General features: G+C 30.8%; 3 protein-coding genes across 4 annotated transcripts; 2 read left to right on the top strand and 1 right to left on the bottom strand.

Moving 5' to 3' along the window:
- The first annotated feature begins 1,096 nt into the window (after nucleotides 1-1,096).
- On the top strand, nucleotides 1,097-5,262 carry LOC126781666 (recombination repair protein 1). Its single transcript, XM_050506623.1, has 6 exons — nucleotides 1,097-1,271; nucleotides 1,934-2,825; nucleotides 2,917-3,078; nucleotides 3,841-4,407; nucleotides 4,538-4,718; nucleotides 5,031-5,262. Exons 1-6 carry the CDS (start codon nucleotides 1,245-1,247, stop codon nucleotides 5,170-5,172), a joined length of 1,971 nt encoding a protein of 656 aa, XP_050362580.1. The 5' UTR covers nucleotides 1,097-1,244; the 3' UTR covers nucleotides 5,173-5,262.
- Nucleotides 5,263-6,045: 783 nt separating this feature from the next.
- Nucleotides 6,046-9,497, bottom strand: LOC126781701 (histone PARylation factor 1). Of its 2 annotated transcripts, XM_050506680.1 has the most exons (6): nucleotides 9,407-9,424; nucleotides 8,634-9,296; nucleotides 8,345-8,493; nucleotides 7,804-8,033; nucleotides 7,293-7,546; nucleotides 6,046-6,200 (listed from the first exon to the last, which is right to left on the bottom strand). In XM_050506680.1, the coding sequence occupies exons 2-6, from the start codon at nucleotides 9,204-9,206 to the stop codon at nucleotides 6,147-6,149; spliced, it is 1,260 nt and encodes a 419-aa protein (XP_050362637.1). In that variant the 5' UTR covers nucleotides 9,207-9,296; nucleotides 9,407-9,424; the 3' UTR covers nucleotides 6,046-6,146. The 2 variants fall into 2 exon arrangements, with proteins under 2 accessions (XP_050362637.1, XP_050362636.1); XM_050506679.1 differs by having other exon boundaries at nucleotides 8,634-9,497.
- A 908-nt stretch (nucleotides 9,498-10,405) lies between these two features.
- Nucleotides 10,406-16,072, top strand: LOC126781724 (uncharacterized). The gene is made up of 2 exons (XM_050506723.1): nucleotides 10,406-10,811; nucleotides 13,476-16,072. The coding sequence occupies exon 2, from the start codon at nucleotides 13,498-13,500 to the stop codon at nucleotides 14,371-14,373; it is 876 nt and encodes a 291-aa protein (XP_050362680.1). The 5' UTR covers nucleotides 10,406-10,811; nucleotides 13,476-13,497; the 3' UTR covers nucleotides 14,374-16,072.
- Nucleotides 16,073-17,165: the final 1,093 nt, after the last annotated feature.

The following is a 17,165-nucleotide window of genomic DNA, read 5'->3' as shown; positions in this document are numbered from 1 at the left end:
AAAGGTAAAGAAAGAAGAAGTTAAGAAAGTTAATTTTTTAGTATGCTTGCTTGTTTAAGTTTGTTGTATGTTTGTGTCAGCTGTAGTTTGAAAATTTTATGATAATATATAAGCATATGTTTTATTGTACTAATGATAATTGTACTTTACTTGCACTACATTTCAATAATAATATAACGGGTTGCAGAGCTTGTAAAAATATAATGTGGCGGCTGCAATAATTATTTTATTAATCCATCCTGATCAAACGGTTGATGTAGAGTAATCAATAAGATCACATCTAAACACAGATATTATTGCGACGCAAATGAATGTAGTAAAGCAATAAGTTAAGTTTAAGTTATAACATAAATTTTGTTTTCTTTGTTTGTACCTGTCTCACGCAAAAACTACAAATCCTATTAATATGGAACTTTCATATTACTTAAGATAATAGTTGTCGGGTCGGACACAGACTATACATACTATATGATAGGAAATAAGATACATTCCTAGAAAAGGATTGAAGCAGAGTAAATTTGATGCTAATTCAGTCGTATAACTTTATCAAAAACTTAGTAATTTCAGGTGTTAGGTATCCTATATCCTTTTTTTACCCCTGACAACTTGTACATATACAAAATTTTGATGATGATAGGTTGTTAAATTAGACTTCAAAGCGAAACAAAAAGAATATAGCACGTTACAAATTACCACATTAACTTTCTTGATCCACTAACTATCCAAAAGGTTTTGTAAACCTCTGTAGATATAGTATATACATATTTTTTGATATAGCTTAATATGCTGATACGCTCGGAAAGAAAATTCCAAGTCCAAGAGATTACGAATTGAACGTTACTGAAACGAAATAATATTATTAATAATTAAATAATATCTTCTTTTTGACTGAAGTAAGGACGGGCGGCTAGTATATTATAATATAGATAGCCAATTATTTCAATTATTATTATCATTTATTTCAGTTAATTTTCTCCAAACTCACAATATTCAAGTGTATTAGGTAAAGTTTTATTTAATAAGTTGGTACTGATCATAAAGTACAATGTCCAACATTACAAGACACAAATATAAATGTCAACAAATTGGCGCCATTCGTAGCATTGCCTGTCATTGTCATAGCCGGAAACCCGTTCGCTATCGCCACCTCTCTTCGAAGACGCGCTAAGTCGCCGGTGCCGGCTAAATTACTTGTTAAAAATTAAAAAGTTAATTTGTGTTATTTTGTGCAGATAATAGTGAAAATGGCTCCACGTACAGTTAAAACTAAGGTAAATTATATTCCTATAAAAGTAGACGCTTTATAGTATGATATTTGCAAAAACAAACTGGTTTGCATTGTTATCAACAGACACTAATACTTTCACATGCGTATTAAATGGTTCGCCAATTAAAAGACGCAATTTTTCACATAGCTATAATAAATCGATTTAGAAACAACTGAGGATTTTTTCTATTTGTAGAGCGTACTTATATTTTTGCAAATTTTAATAAACACCGCGTGTTTCCTTAACGATTTTTTTCTATTCTTAAACTTAAATACCTACATTCTTCTTTGTCCTCTTAAAATTTTATCTTGTATTATGTTTCAGTATCCTTATTCAAAACGGAATTTTCGAATCGATATTAGTTTAATTGGAAAAATATTTTAAGAAAAAAAAGTTATGTTTGTTATAGGTATTAATAAAATTTCAAATTAAATATATTTTATGTATATAAATATATCCCTACATATCGGCTTGCTTCAATTTATAGCAAATTAATTTGGTTATTGCTTCAACATCAGATGCAATTTCATTGTAATTTTAAAGGTTAACCATAATTATTATAACTTTAAGAGTGAATGGCGAATACAATAATTTATATTTAATATTTCTATTAATTATTGATTTAATATGATTTTAGGCTATTCTCAACTATGTTTATTTTACAGAAAATTGCTGATGTTAAAGTATCTGAAAGTGATGCACCAAAAAAGGGAAGGGGAAAAGCTAAAAATGTACCAGAACCTGACCAAGACTTGTTAGAAATTGTAGAGGAAAAGGTTTCAGTTTCAGAAAAAAAGAACAAACGTGGTAAAAATACTGCTGCTAGTGAAAATCATGAGGAAGAAATTAGTGCAAGTAATAAGGAAGATAAGGCCCCAGCTGCTAAGAAAGGAAGAAAGAAGATTGTTGAGGAATCCAATTCAGATTCTAACACATTAAATGGTGATAATTCTGCAGAAGAAGATTCAGCAACTACCATTGATACCCAGAGTGAGGGGAACAGTGAATCAAATGGACATATAGAAGATGTTCAAGCACCTTCTACAAAAGGCCGTAAGAAACCTTCAAAAAAAGAATTAGGTGAAGTTAAGCCAAAAGAAAGTGCAAGAACTAAGAAAAATGCTAAACAAGAAACTGTAGATATTAATAAGGAGGAAGTTATTGAAGAAAAGCCTAAAGGGAGGGGTAGAAGTCGAAAGGCACCACCAAAACCAGAGCCAGAACAAGAAGATGATGATGATGATGAAGAAGAAGCAAAAGTTGAACCACCTGCAACTAAAGGTAAGAAGAAAGGTCAACAAAGAGTAGTGCAGGAAAAATCTCCTGATTTAAAAAAAAATACAGAAAACAAAGATATAGAGAATGAAAATGAAGATTCTAATGAGGAAGATAAGGATGTTGAAGAAGAAAAAATGGAGGAAGAGCCAAAAAAGAAAGTTCGTAAAAATGTAGGGAAAAAAGGGCAAACTAAAGTGGAATCAGAAGACAATGACGAAATCAAAGAAGCTCCAGCTAGCAAAAAGAGGAAAGGTGCTAAAAAAGAGGAAAAAGCAAAAGGTATTAAAAACATTATATAAGTTAAAATTGGTGTCCTATGTGCTAAGCTAATTTTTTTATATTTAAGTTGTTGATTAAATACAAATTTCAGGTGATATAAAGAATGATGCTGAAAAGGATGAAGGTGCTACTGAAACGAAGCCAAAAAGCAAACGGGGACAAAAAAAGGTAGTTGAGAAATCGGCAGATATGGAAGAAGTACAAGACACCGGTGAACCAACTACTAAGCGTCGGCGAAAGGCTGACGAAAAGGGTAACTAACTGTTGATTTTATCATTATTAATGTCATTGACAATTGTTTCGTATTAGTATAAATAAGTGTGTTTCTTTATTATTATTAAATAAACAGTTTCCAAAATATTTGTTTAATTATTTTTCTATACCTTTATAAATTAATGCTTGTAGAGGCTTCTTAAAATAACTGGTATAGGTAACTTATTAATTTGTATAGTCAATTTATACTAACAAGGTAACGGTTGAAACTATATATTGGAATGTTAATGATAGGACTCTAATGGCTTAAAATATAGGTCCTAGTTTGAAAAGCAATGATTACTGATGCATTATGCTTATGTTAAATAATTCAGTTAGAATCACAAGTATTACCACACTACATTGTTTTATTATAAGTCATAATATATAAAGCCTTTGGCATACGGTTGTAAGTGCGGAGATATCAATCGTAAACTTTAAAAACTAGAAGCATGGATAGAAAAACAAGGTAGTATTAACTTATGGCAGAATTTAAAACAGCTTGTTTATTTTGCTTATTTTCATGATATTTTACTTATGTATTTAATAAACAGTATTTAAGTCTGTTTAAATTATTCTATTTTCATAGTTATTTTGGTATAAGTACTAACAAAAGAAAATTTCAACAGTTATACTATAAAGTTGATCTTTTTTTAATATTACAAAATATCCCAATGCAAAATTACTTCAGCAAATGATTAGCATTTGAGCAAATGATAGCATGAGACTTAAAAAAATACACTACAAATAAACTTATTTTCAGCCACTGAAGATAGTAAAAAGAAACCAGCTAAATCTGCAACGGATTATCAATCAATAGATTTTTCTAATCATTCAAAAAACTCACAGGGTAAGGAATGGAACTTTAAAATAGCAAGTTGGAATGTGGATGGAATCAGAGCATGGATGGGAAAAGACGGATTGGATTATTTAAAGTATGAAAAGCCTGACATATTGTGCTTACAAGAAGTAAAATGTTCTCAAGAAAAATTGCCTGAGGAGGTAAAAAATGTTCCTGGCTACCACGCTTACTGGTTGTGCAGTGACAAAGATGGCTACGCTGGCGTAGGCATTTATACAACTAAATTAGCAATGAATGTCCAATATGGGTTACAAAATGAAGAATTAGATAGCGACGGTCGAATAATAACAGCAGAGTATGAACAGTTCTATTTAATATGTACCTATGTTCCAAATGCTGGTCGCAAACTGGTCACCCTCTCTAAAAGACTAAAATGGAATGAAGAATTTCGGAAATTTGTAAATTCTTTGGACGAAAAGAAACCTGTTATAATATGTGGTGATATGAATGTGGCCCATAATGAAATAGGTCTGTTAATTTGTCTTAAAGGCATTGTTTGTTGAATTTCTTAAATGATAAAATGAAAATGCTTAAAACATGCGAGTGAAATCATAACTTCAATAAATAGATATACATATTATCTTTGAAATTGTTTCAGACTTAACAAATCCTAAAACAAACAAAAAGAATGCTGGTTTCACTGATGAAGAACGCTCTGGTATGACTGAGCTGCTAGGGGACGGCTTCGTTGATTTATACCGACACTACTATCCAGAGAAGACTGGTGCCTACACATTCTGGAGTTACATGTTTAATAGTAGAGCGAAAAATGTCGGATGGTGAGTGAATAAATTGTTAATTTTTTTTTGTTTTCCTTTTTATAGGCTTATCAGTGATTAGAATTAAATTAATCGCTAGCTCTTATTAATTCTGTTGTTGCTTTATTTTTCCATAAAGGCTAATTTGGATAAAAATAAAACATCTTTGATTTAGTCGTTTTGAAAATTTATCATTTCTATGTGTATCTATTACATTCAAATGTAGGATTAGGATACACCTGCAAGTAATTTGGCAATGACTCATCTTGAACATACAGTATATTATATATCTTAGATATTTGTTTTTTTATAAGTTTTTTTTTTCTGTTTCAGGCGTTTGGACTACTTCATTGCATCACAGAGACTACTACCAGCACTTTGTGATACCGTGATAAGAGACAAGGTCTATGGCAGTGATCATTGTCCAATATCGCTTTTCCTGCATATAAGTAGTGCGGATAAGCCTAAAGAATAGACATTTCGTAAAACTACAAAGAAATGTGCTTAAAGAATCTTGAACAGAAAATAATTCATTTTCATAAGTCAATAAAATTGAATAAACATTTGTAATGTGTTTAAATGTTTGGTTAATTTCATATGTTAAGTATATAATAAAAATATATGACTGAATTTTGATTAAAAATATTGTTTTTGATTTCTTCATTTTGTGGTATCAGTACTGTACGTAATAACGTCATTACAATAGTTAATGGTCAAGGTTAACAATATCGACTCATTTTCAAATGCCATATTTACTCACATTAAATGGCATACGTGATGCGAATCACATAAACAATGTGAAATAATCACGTTAATACTACTTTACTAAGAATTTATTATAATTGTTAGTTCTTATTAGTTGGTTTGGGATGCAAATATATCAACAACTCAACGACATACGGCAATATGAATATCTATTTATCGTATGTAGTCTATCAAGAGGTTTATTAGGATTCGTTGATGAGACATATTGATAGATTTGATAAAAAATAAAAATCACGTTATTTAATAGGTAGAAGGCCTGAAGTAATGCATCAACGCCCTTGTGATGTATTCTTCTTTTGTAATTGCTTTTGTAATTGTATACACTCACATCCTATGTAGAAGAAAATCATTGTTTTTAATGAGTTACTTCGAGTTCTCGGACTTTTATATAATATAAGAAATAAAAATAAATCGGTAGAAGCTATCATAATAAAAAATGTTAGTAATCATCGTCGAACTACAATCCTAAAACCTGCCACTTATTTGAACGTCTTGTATAGTAAAATTGACAGTGTAGCAGAGAAATATTTTATTTTAATGTAATTTAAAAAAATTAACAAATTTCGTAAATAAAACAAGTTACTATAAAGAATAATTTATTTTTCTTCTCTATATAATAAGTCAACTGATTCAGATGGTGTCTTAAAGGCATTTTGCACTAAAAGATATATTTATTAGGAAAAATTATATATTTAACACTGACATCTCTGGACCCTTGCGGCGATGCTTCATGTGCATCTGAAAAAAAAGATAAAAATTACTCTTCGACACGAATGCAATAAAACAAAATATAATATTCGTAATTTCATATAGCACACACTTCGTTGGCGTTTACATTTTGGGGGAAATGGGTGATTTATATTAATCGACTATTTTATCAGATAAGCCAAGATGGCCCAGTGGTAAGAACGCGTGAATCTTAACCGGTAATCGTGGGTTCAAACCCGGGCATGAACCATTGAATTTTCATTTGCTTAATTTGTGATTATAATTCATCTCGTGCTATACGGTGAAGGTAAACATCGTGAGGAAACCTGCATGTGTCTAATTTCTCTGAAATTCTGCCACATGTGTATTCTACTAACCAAAATTGGAGCAGTGTGTTGGAATAAGCTCCATACCTTCTCCTCAAAAAGGAAGAAGAGGCCTTAGCCCAGCAGTGGGACATTCACAGGTTGTTACTGACTATTTTATCGAGTATTTCATATATATGATTCAATATTATCGAATTTAATAATCCTTAAAGCCCGTAAGTTATCAAATTGCTGAAAAGAAGGGCTTCTTTGTTAATGTTTTAATTTTAAAAGATTGACAAAGATGTCTCAAATTGATCATAAACAACTTTTAGCAGTTGCTAACTACATTTTATGCATATTAAAAAAAAAAAGAGTTTAAATGACAATGCATTTTTAAAGTAAGCATGATCTGAATCATATACAAGATTATATGATATAAAAGCTTGTATGAAATAAATTAGAACATTTAAATAAAAGCTTGTTTTCAAAACCATTTCTTTACTTTTAATTTATTTCTTTTACACATGGCAAGCAATGTGTAAATAAAGATTTTGAAAAAGAAATACGTGATATTTAAATAACCGCGAGAAGAATACGTCAGTCGTGTTGTAAGAAACTTCAGCACATTAGGAGCGAATAGTTAGGTTGTCGAATGTTTATAACTAGTTGGTTAAAAAACAACACAGGGTGAACTCCGTATTTCACCATTGGCAGTCGGGGGGGCAGTACAAAATATATATGATTGAAATTTATAATTCTATATAAAAAATAAGAAGATGAAAACTTTTACACATAAATAAATTGTAAGTTTTACCTGAATTATTTTTTGAAATTCTTCTCTTTGTAACAAAGAATAAGCTACTTCCAGATTCTTTAAAGCACTGGTTTGAAGTTCTTTTAAGCCCGAACAGAATAAAGCAATGCCAGCCTCTAGTCCGGTTCCAAAGTCACACTCGTCCATAGCTATACTTGCATAAGTTAAAACTGGCTGTAACTCTGAAAGTACTTTGTCTTTTTCAGCTTGAGAAGTTGCTTCTGCTAGTTGCTTAAACATTTTTTTTATTTTTGCTAAAATTATTAAAATAAATTAATCTTTAAAGTTATATAATACAGTGTATTGATTTATTTAGGTTTTAAGATCAATTAAATGAAAAATTACTTGTATGATTTTTTAACAGAAACAATAACATATAATTCATTTGAAAATCAATATAAAATGTATCTGAGCTATATGCTTGGTGAATCCTAATTGCATACAAAGGCATTAACAAGAAATTATTAGGATATTTGTTCATATGTGTAATTAAAAGTTTATTGCACTATACCATCACTTTCAACCAATTTTCTATAGCCTAGTTGAGTTTTCTTATTATAAGGTACCACAATGCCAGCATTGTGAAATGTTCGACAGACTATACGAGGTAATCTTTTCTTCATATTAAATTCTTCTAAAGAATATTTGTGTTCCTCAGCCCAATTCTTGACCTTTTCCATCATTTTCTGACATGCTATTGAAATAAATGGTGAAGTTTTCTTTTCATTTTGCAAAAACCAGCTAAAAATTAAACCAATGTTATAGTAAAGTATTTTCATTTTCTTTAGAATCAGTAGACAGACTGGCAAATATGCAAAATTGGTAAAGTAAGAAATATTAGCCATCTTTTAAATGCGAAAAATGAGCCACCCTACCTGCATGTAGTAACACTGGCTTATTTGCTCTTCAAACACAATGGAACAAAACGTAAGTATTGCTGTTTAATGGAAGAACATTTTATAAGTGGGTAGTACCTTACTCAGATAGGCTTGCACAAAGCCCTATTGCCAAATAGTAAGGTGAATATTATAATAGTAATAAACAATACTTACTAAACCGCTCCAAATATGTTCTCAGAAATTGGAGTGATAATACAATCTGCAGAGCTATCATTTCTGGCAAGGAAAACTGGTTTTTCTTTAGGATCATCTCTATAATATCCAATGTGAAATTCACTTTTGCCTTTCTTTTTTATTATTGCCTAAAAATATACTTATTTCATTATAATGCTAAATATAAAAAATATTTTTAAATATTTTAATAGAATTGATTATAATTTGAAAGATTCAAAGATAAGGTGATAAAGAAAACTATAAGGAATAATATGTTATATATATATACCTGAAATTCAGGTGGATCATAAAAAAATCTCCAGTGAATTAAATACATATTTTTATCTTTCAAAATTGGTAGTTTATTCAAAAATAACTCATATGGGCCAATTAATTGTAAATTTACATTTGCTAGTAATTTTTCTATAGATTCTGATTCTTTATTAAGGCACTCATAAAATTTGTAAAAATCTGGTGGCATTTCAACTAAAAAGCATTCTTTAAGAATGCTGCGATCTACATCTTTATCATAATAAGAAACAATGACATCGGAATCAACAGCTTTGCATTTCGAAATATCTTCATTAACATTTTCAATTATTGTGGATGCTGAAGGTTGAATTTCGATATTAATGTCTTCAATTTTTTCATCTTCTATTGTGTTATTGCTTTCATCTTGAGCAGTTTTAATTTTATTATAAGGTTGAAAACGATTGTTTCTTTGCTTCTTATTTGCTTTAAGCTTTAACTGAGGCGGATGTTTATATTGTTTATGATGTTCAGGATTTTTTTGATAACATTTTATTCCATACTTGCACTGTGTTCTAGAATCTTGAATGTATTGTTGCCATTCCTCCGACATTATAATATATTATGTGTCAATCAAAAGTACATATAATTAAGTAAATTTCATTAATTTTGTAACGTGTTTCGTTAACAACTATAGGTACAACTGTAAGTACATTTCAAAACATACATATAATATGTATGTTTTGAAATAGTTACATATAAATAATAAAAAAAGTTTAGTACAATTATTAACAATTAGGATCAAAAAATAACCCCTTCGCAAAATATTAGTAAACAGTATACATTTCAAAACATCAGTGTGTAAATAAAGTCTCACATATTTATTATATATTTATGCAACGGTTTTTTGACAAACAATAGTAAAACTTCATGATTTTGACATTTATTCAGGATTGCCAGTTCCATAAATAATGTGTAAAGCCTGCGACAAATCTTGTGGCCACTGATCAGGATACCATGGTCATATTAAAATTCCAGTCATAAAACATAATTATAAGGTTGAAAACGATTGTTTCTTTGCTTCTTATTTGCTTTAAGCTTTAACTGAGGCGGATGTTTATATTGTTCATGATGTTCAGGATTTTTTTGATAACATTTTATTCCATACTTGCACTGTGTTCTAGAATCTTAAATATTAGGGGCAACAGGTTCTTTTCGAATTTCAGTTCGATTGATGTACGTGAGCATTCAATACAAAACTGGTAATGTCGCCACTTAGGTGTTCTTTTTTAAAAATATAATAAATAAGAAACAATTCTTTATTTTAACATAAATAAAAATATAACTTATTACGATAAAAACATTACTTTTAAATTAACAGTATAATGGTTTAAGTGTGATTTTAAATTATGATTTTAATTAATTAATTATTATTATTATTTAAACTTGTCAATAAATTGAACTAAGTTTGAATTTAAATATTTTTCATTATATATCTCATTGTTTGTCTAATTGAATGGCTTGTAAGTTGTAACTAACAATTCTTGACGAAAATATTATGCAAAATTATTAATTGCCTAATTTATTGGACAATTACTCTTTCGTTAATTTTCGTAAAATCATTCAAACCAACAATCATTATGGAAATTTTTAGATAACATCGTATAGTTCATAGTTACCACTTTTATCGTTCATTTTGTGGTCACTCGGTTTCTTGTAATATTGTAATCTGTAAACTTCTGTCATCATCTGGGAGGTGTCCAAAAAGTTAGGTATTTCGTATTTGACATTTTTGTTAAGTAGGTAGTCAGTTGAAGAGCATAGAGTACTTATTATTAGTGAATTAGTGTCATTGGCTAGGTGGTGGTTCTTGAAACCTGAAAAATGTTTATATGACTATATAAATGAGAAACATTTTTTAGGTGGCCCTATGAGTCAATAATTTAAGATAAAATCCTGGCAAGCTCTTCAGTGTTAGTTTTGTAGTATTAAAATTTGTAGTCTACAATTCAGAATAATTATTGATGCGAATTAATATCTACAATAAAAAATCGACGCGCGTTGAACTTTTGCTCTCGTTTTTAACATATGTGTTTTTTTATTTCCAATGTATGGATATCTAAATTTTAATAATATACCAAGGACATGTTCATAATAAATCTTCATCAGGCAAGATATTTGACAATTTGTGCGAGCTTTGGATCATGCTCTATTATTGGTAAATATACATTTTAATAACTATTAAGTTTTTATATATATACTATATAATATATATTTATTTTAAAATATAGTTAATTTTGTATATACTGGATCTTCACACAGACTTAATTATTTTTATTTAGCCAATAAGTTGTTTGACAATGTTACTTTTTATTTATTAATTATTGGCAAGTAGGAAAAGACTAGCTAATGTATTATTACATTTTTCGGAATTTATTTACATAATATTACTGGTGGTGGGGCTTTGTGCAAGCTCGTTTGGGTAGGTACCACCCACTCATCAGATATTCTACTGCAAAACAGCAATACTTGGTATTGTTATATTCCAGTTTGAAGAGAGAGTGAGCCAATGTAATTACAGGTACAAGGGACGTAACATCTTAGTTCCCAAGGTTACATTTCTTACAATGCTAATGTTTATGTCAAATGTTATATTACCTATGCATGATGCAGATTATTTTCTACCAGTTTTCACGTTTCCGCTTTGCCTATGTGTGAATGGATGGTCAGGTGTTAGATACCCTATGTATCGCTGTACCCCTAACAATGTGTATGTAAAATTTTATGATGATTGGTTTACTCAACCAATCATATGTTACAATGTGAAAGGATAACAAACAGACAAATTCTCTTTTGCAGTGATAATATTAGTTAGGATAATATAATATGAAATAAAGATATTAAATTGAACATGATTTTTTTTAACACCGACAATAATGCTCCCAATTTAAGTGTTAATCCTTGGTTTTCATTTTAAATATTACGTCGTATATTTGAACTTATTCTTCATCAGCAGTTTATTACCTGAAGGTAGTGTATTTTTAGTTTCATTGTGAGTCATGCTATAACAAACCTTTGTAATTTTAAACTCAAAAACAATGACTCAAATAAATATTATTTTTACTTATACATGCTGAATCATTGCCATAGTATAGTACTATTTACAATTTAGTAAACTTTGTAGTATTTTAGTTTACATTTATTTCCACATACATTATATATTATAATTTAAGTTTTGACTCAGTAACCAAATACACACATTTCACCAATATGTAAATAAATACTGTATTTATATCTATTGTATTTTTTTGCCATACATTGCATAAAGAACCGGTAGATTACAAGTATACTAATATGCAGTAATATGATTTGTTGTTGAACCTATTTTGTACAAAGCTATGCTTTCGTTGGTTTCTTGTATAGGCAGGATTTAGGATTCATAAAATAATGCAAGTATATTTTTTTTAATTAAAAATACATTAAATAAATGAAAACAATGGATACTTATACTTTTGTAGTCTTTAATCTGTACCAAAATATTCATGCTCTTTGTTTTAAAATTTGCTCATCATTATCAAAGGCAAGTGTAGCTTTATTGTTTGAAATCACTTTGATATGTTCCAGAACATTTACAAAAAGTAAAGATACTAATCACTAGGTATATTACGTCGCAAACACATGGTAATTATGATTTTTTTTCAACATAAAAAGTAGAACGAAGAACATCTCTTTCTTCTCCCCCTTTAAGGAGAAGAATTTCGAGTTTATTCCACCACGCCGTAACGCTTCGGAAAGGATATGTGTAGTTTTTCTGCCACTGTCGAACACAATGTGCATAATACGCAAATTCAACGCAGAAAATCCCACTATAGCTTGCCGGCACATAAAACCGCGACCTTGGGTTAAGTTCCACGTGCTCTATCCATTGCGACTCCTTGGCTCGTCTTGAATATACTTAAAATAATAAAGAAGAATGTTTACATTTAAAGGATCGATGTATCTTACGATTACATTGTGTTTTCAAGGAGTGGCGTCCGAAAATAGTACCTATACACATTAATGTTCGATTATGATTGTAATAGTAAAATTGATAATATCACGAACTGAGCCAAAATATTTCCATTATTCGTACACAAAACATCATAAAGTTATGCCCTTGACCATAATATGGTATACTATACTTTTTTATTACGGCTTCGGCTGTGAATACTAAGTTATAGCGATTAAGCCAGACCACAGAAAAAATATTTAATTACTTTGTTTTTTTTTAATAAACGATAACGTAATAAATATGCAGTTAGAAAAACTCACCTCATGGTTTTCATGGTATTGACAATTTTATACATTATCAATTTTGGTATAACGTCTAAGAAACAATTTTGTTATATTTTTTGTGAAGAAAATAAGCTTAAACTTACATCTTATTATTTTTGTCAAAAGGAAAACCACAGGCAGAAGTATTAATTACGTTCACGTACCGATTATAATCAAATTGTTAGGGTGTAGGTATGAAGGAAAAGCAACGTTAAGCGATATGCGGTGTCCCAGATATGTCGGTCGGGGCTGGGCGCTAACTGGCGAACGGAAATCGCTTAGCGACAACATTGTTGTTCAGTTTTCCAGCTACATTCTAGAAAATAAATGTGTACAAAAATTCATTTTGCACGTGAAAATGAAAGCTTGCGATTACGGTTACATATCACACCAAATTTAATATTATTTGATTTTTTTATACCTTTACCAGATCAGTGCTTATCTCAACAGGATTATTTTATCTAATAGCTTTACATATTGTATTTTCAATGTGACGTTTTAATATAATACAAAAAATATTTTAGTATGTCGATAAAAAGCATCCTAACAGTGAGTACCTTTTCTACAGGCAATGAACACTTGACCGCAACATGGAACATAAAGATGGATGGAGTGGTGGAGAAACGACTGCAGCTGACAATACAACAGAGCGCTCGCAGGCCGATCGCGATCGCGTGCGAATTGAATTCTATGCTACCTACGACGTCATGACCGGCGTGCGTATAGCCGCTACACTTGGCGGCTTTTTTGCACTAATGGTCTTTTTAATCGTTTATAAGAGCCGGAGTAAATCTGTGAAAGCTCTGAATGATCCAAAAATCGTAGAACTTGCTGAGGCGGTTGTGGCTGAAGAGCAAGCCGTTGAGGAAGAAAGGCAATTGACGGCAGCTTTAGAGGAAGCACGTTCGGAGCGAGCTCGTTCTCGCCCATCGATAGGAGAAGTGCCGCTCTGGGCGAGAACTTCGCGGTTCGCTTCCTATGGTGGAGGTTACGGTAGCTTATTAGCACCACCTCGGAGACTTTCAACTTTACGCGGGGATTCGCTTCCCGGTTCAGCGCTAAGGTTTAGTGAACGACGAGCCTCGGGTGGGCCTCGTGATAGGCGATTAAGCTCGGCTACATGTTCGAGTTCAGGGAGTTCCTATTTGGAAAGACGTGGTTCATCAGTAGTGTGCTCTTTACCGGAACGCCGGTTGTCACCCTGTCCTAGTGAACGACTCGCGCCGTTGGCATCGGTCGGTAGCGTGGGTCCGTCGTTTGTGGTAGAATGTGATCTTGCATCAGTGGGTGCGGATTCTGTATTTGCAGAAGATGATGCGGAGTCTACAGACGATGAGGTGGAGCAGTTTTCGACTGATAGCGGTGGACCCGAAGCCGGCACGTCCGAGTGCACGGAACTCACAAGTCGGCCGGTGCCCCCTCTACGTGTCGATCGCGCTTCTCACTCTCGGGAAACGTTATTCTAGTCGCCAGCGCTTTTCGCTGGATGTTGTATGTTATTTAAATGTCGAGATGTCGACTTTTTCGTATTAATATCTTTTCCAAAAATTATAACATATCAATGTCAGATCTATTTGTCATATCAATTGACGTAAAAAAAAGATTTTAAAGTCCTAAAAAATCTTTATATTATACAGTTATTCGAACGAATACTCTGCTTGTGCCTATATTGAATATATTTTCACTAAAGTCACGACTTTCCAACACAAATATGAAACTATTAATACGAATGCGTCGATATTTTGATGTTAATTGTATTGTGTAAATAATTTGTTTTGTTAATAAATTCATGTATCGCAATGTTAATGTTCTCAGATCATGATAGATTTTTTTCGGAAGTTATTTGAAAAATGTCTGAAACTGAATATCGAAGCTTACTAGTCAAACTCTGATGCTTTATATGTTACTTAGTATATAGAATTATATGTAAAAGTTTAATTTTCGAATCGGTACTTAGTTTCTATCAAATGGCCATAGCATACCCGCGAAAATACATGTATTTTAGTGCGAATCTTTTTAACTACACTAAAGAAACTTCTCATATAATAATATATTTTTTCGAGAATATAAGTTATGCAATTTATATTATAAAAATAATTTGTAAACCACCGGGGCAACAGGTTTTTTTTTTCGAATTTCAGTTCGATTGATGTACGTGAGGATTCGATACAAAACTGGTAATGTCGCCACTTAAGTGTTCTTTTTTAAAAATATTAGATAAAGTAATGGTCTGCCCGAATTAGTCTTTAAAAGGCGCATTAATGTACTTAACTGTAATGTTTAAAATCAGACCAGGTTTGTTTTTATTTATTTATTGTCTATTCAATACTAAAATCACAGTGTGTTCATTTAAAAAGTTATTTACAAAACGTTATGTGAATCGTCACGGGCTGGCTTCGGTTGGTTCAATATAAATTTTACTTTTTGGAAAGCGGCACCTACGTTTCATTTGTGTGACCTGAATCGCAACCGAGTCGCAAACTATTTCCATACAGTCCTGCCGCATGAAAACAATCTCATACATTGTCGAATATGATCCAAGTATCGTTTCACGTGTAAATTGTTATCTTAAATTTTATTAACGTTTTGAAACACGCACAAGGTAACTTAAATATTTAATCTATTTACTTTATTATTACTAATTAAAATTACCAATTAAATATCTGACTAGATTGCATGACAGACGCATTCGAGAAGCAATTTCTACTTGAGATTTTGTTTAAATATGCAGTGCCCGTAATATATATGAATATACGTTAAAATCCCACAACAAAGGCATTCTCTCATCTTGAGAAGGTTTGGAGGTTATTACAGCACGATGCTCCAATGCCGGGAATGGAGCAGATTTCAATAATTAAAGTTTAATTTTCTAATCGAACCATTCTCTTACATATAGGTACGTATTTAACTATTCACCCAGCGCTAATACATCGTAAAGTAAACGTTTCGTCGTTTTTATTATTCTTTAATTCAAACATCGTTTAATCTGAAGCTAGTAAGCAATCTAAATTATAATGTTCAAAGAACAATGCTTATATCTGAAGAGTGATTTAAATTACTTTGCCATAAAAAATACTATAATCAATTTATTTTTATTTTGATTAAGATAAAATAATTATAAAGTAAATAATAATATTGAAACTAAAAACTCAGGTAAACTTATTGCTAGCGTTTGGACTTATTGTCTATATATGACCTTTTTTTTCAAAATCAAAATATATATTTTCGCCAATTTTAGACAATTGTATTATGTACGGTTCTTATAGCCTATTCCAATCGAAAGAGTAAAGATAAACAAACCGTTTGTTTACATGTTCCATGTGGTTAGATAATATTAGACTATATTTAAAAGTTTCCTTATATTATTTGTGAATTACAGTATTTAAGAGTCCGTTTTGAAATGTTGTCAATATTGATGTACAATCCGTAATTATAATGTTTCTTTTTAATACTTAAATGGATGAATAGCCGGAAAATGTTTTAATAAATTTGTTACGTAGCGCGCTGGGCTGAGAATCCTATATCTCAATAAGCAAAGTGACATTTCGTAATTGTAAAATAGCCTTAAACAACTTAATTCCAAATTATAAGAGAAAAATGTTATGTTATAATCGGGTAAAATTGTATGATAAAAGTGCTTAAGTAATAGAGCTATCGTCGTGTATGGTGTAGATTTTAGAACGGAATGTTTTTTTTTTATCATAGGTTGTTATATATAAATTTGTAAGCGAATGTTAAAATGAATGTTACCTATTGCTGTTTGTGTAGAAGGCTAATATAAAAAGAGATTTGTCTTAGTAATAAAATTATGGCTTCTTGATAAAATTATGCCAAAACACAAGTGTGATATCGGTCGTGTTAGCGAGTAGTTTTGGAAGATTTGTTAAAAATTCAAAGTTAAAATTTATTGCATACATATTTGAACTATTTTGGGCTATTAATAAGCAAACTCGAAACTTATTTCCACAGAGGAAAATAACTTTGAAAACAGGGATTTTTACTCTGCCTGCTAAATTATTAATATTATTTTTTAATGTAAGTAAGTAATCGACAGTTGTTGACAGCTTTTAGATGAGTCGTTTTTTATCAACTATGGATCTGATGAAATATGTATATCGGAAAAATCTACGAACTTTTCATGACATTTTAAACTGTAGATAGTACTAACTCGGTAGGGTAGTCGTCAAGTCAATTTTAAAGTGTATATTTGTACTATAGTGTTTGAATCATCCCTTACACACTAAAAGGGCACACGAGA

The sequence above is a fragment of the Nymphalis io genome, chromosome 4, assembly GCF_905147045.1.
Source record: "Nymphalis io chromosome 4, ilAglIoxx1.1, whole genome shotgun sequence".
In the NCBI taxonomy this organism is placed as follows: domain Eukaryota; kingdom Metazoa; phylum Arthropoda; class Insecta; order Lepidoptera; family Nymphalidae; genus Nymphalis; species Nymphalis io.
The sequence above is the reverse complement of the archived record's forward strand: the minus strand, read 5'-3'. Positions and strand labels throughout refer to the sequence as shown.

Excerpts from the sequence above, each read along its gene's own strand:
- LOC126781666 (XM_050506623.1), top strand. The coding sequence starts at position 1,245 with ATGGCTCCACGTACAGTTAAAACTAAG. Across the intron at positions 1,272-1,933 it reads CACGTACAGTTAAAACTAAG|AAAATTGCTGATGTTAAAGT; the intron begins GTAAATTATATT and ends TTTATTTTACAG. Across the intron at positions 4,719-5,030 it reads AGAGCGAAAAATGTCGGATG|GCGTTTGGACTACTTCATTG; the intron begins GTGAGTGAATAA and ends TTTCTGTTTCAG.
- LOC126781724 (XM_050506723.1), top strand. The coding sequence starts at position 13,498 with ATGGAACATAAAGATGGATGGAGTGGTGGAGAAACGACTGCAGCTGAC.
- LOC126781701 (XM_050506679.1), bottom strand. The coding sequence starts at position 9,206 with ATGTCGGAGGAATGGCAACAATACATTCAAGATTCTAGAACACAGTGC. Across the intron at positions 8,034-8,344 it reads AACATATTTGGAGCGGTTTA|CTGGTTTTTGCAAAATGAAA; the intron begins GTAAGTATTGTT and ends TTTAATTTTTAG. Across the intron at positions 7,547-7,803 it reads AAAATTGGTTGAAAGTGATG|CAAAAATAAAAAAAATGTTT; the intron begins GTATAGTGCAAT and ends TAATAATTTTAG.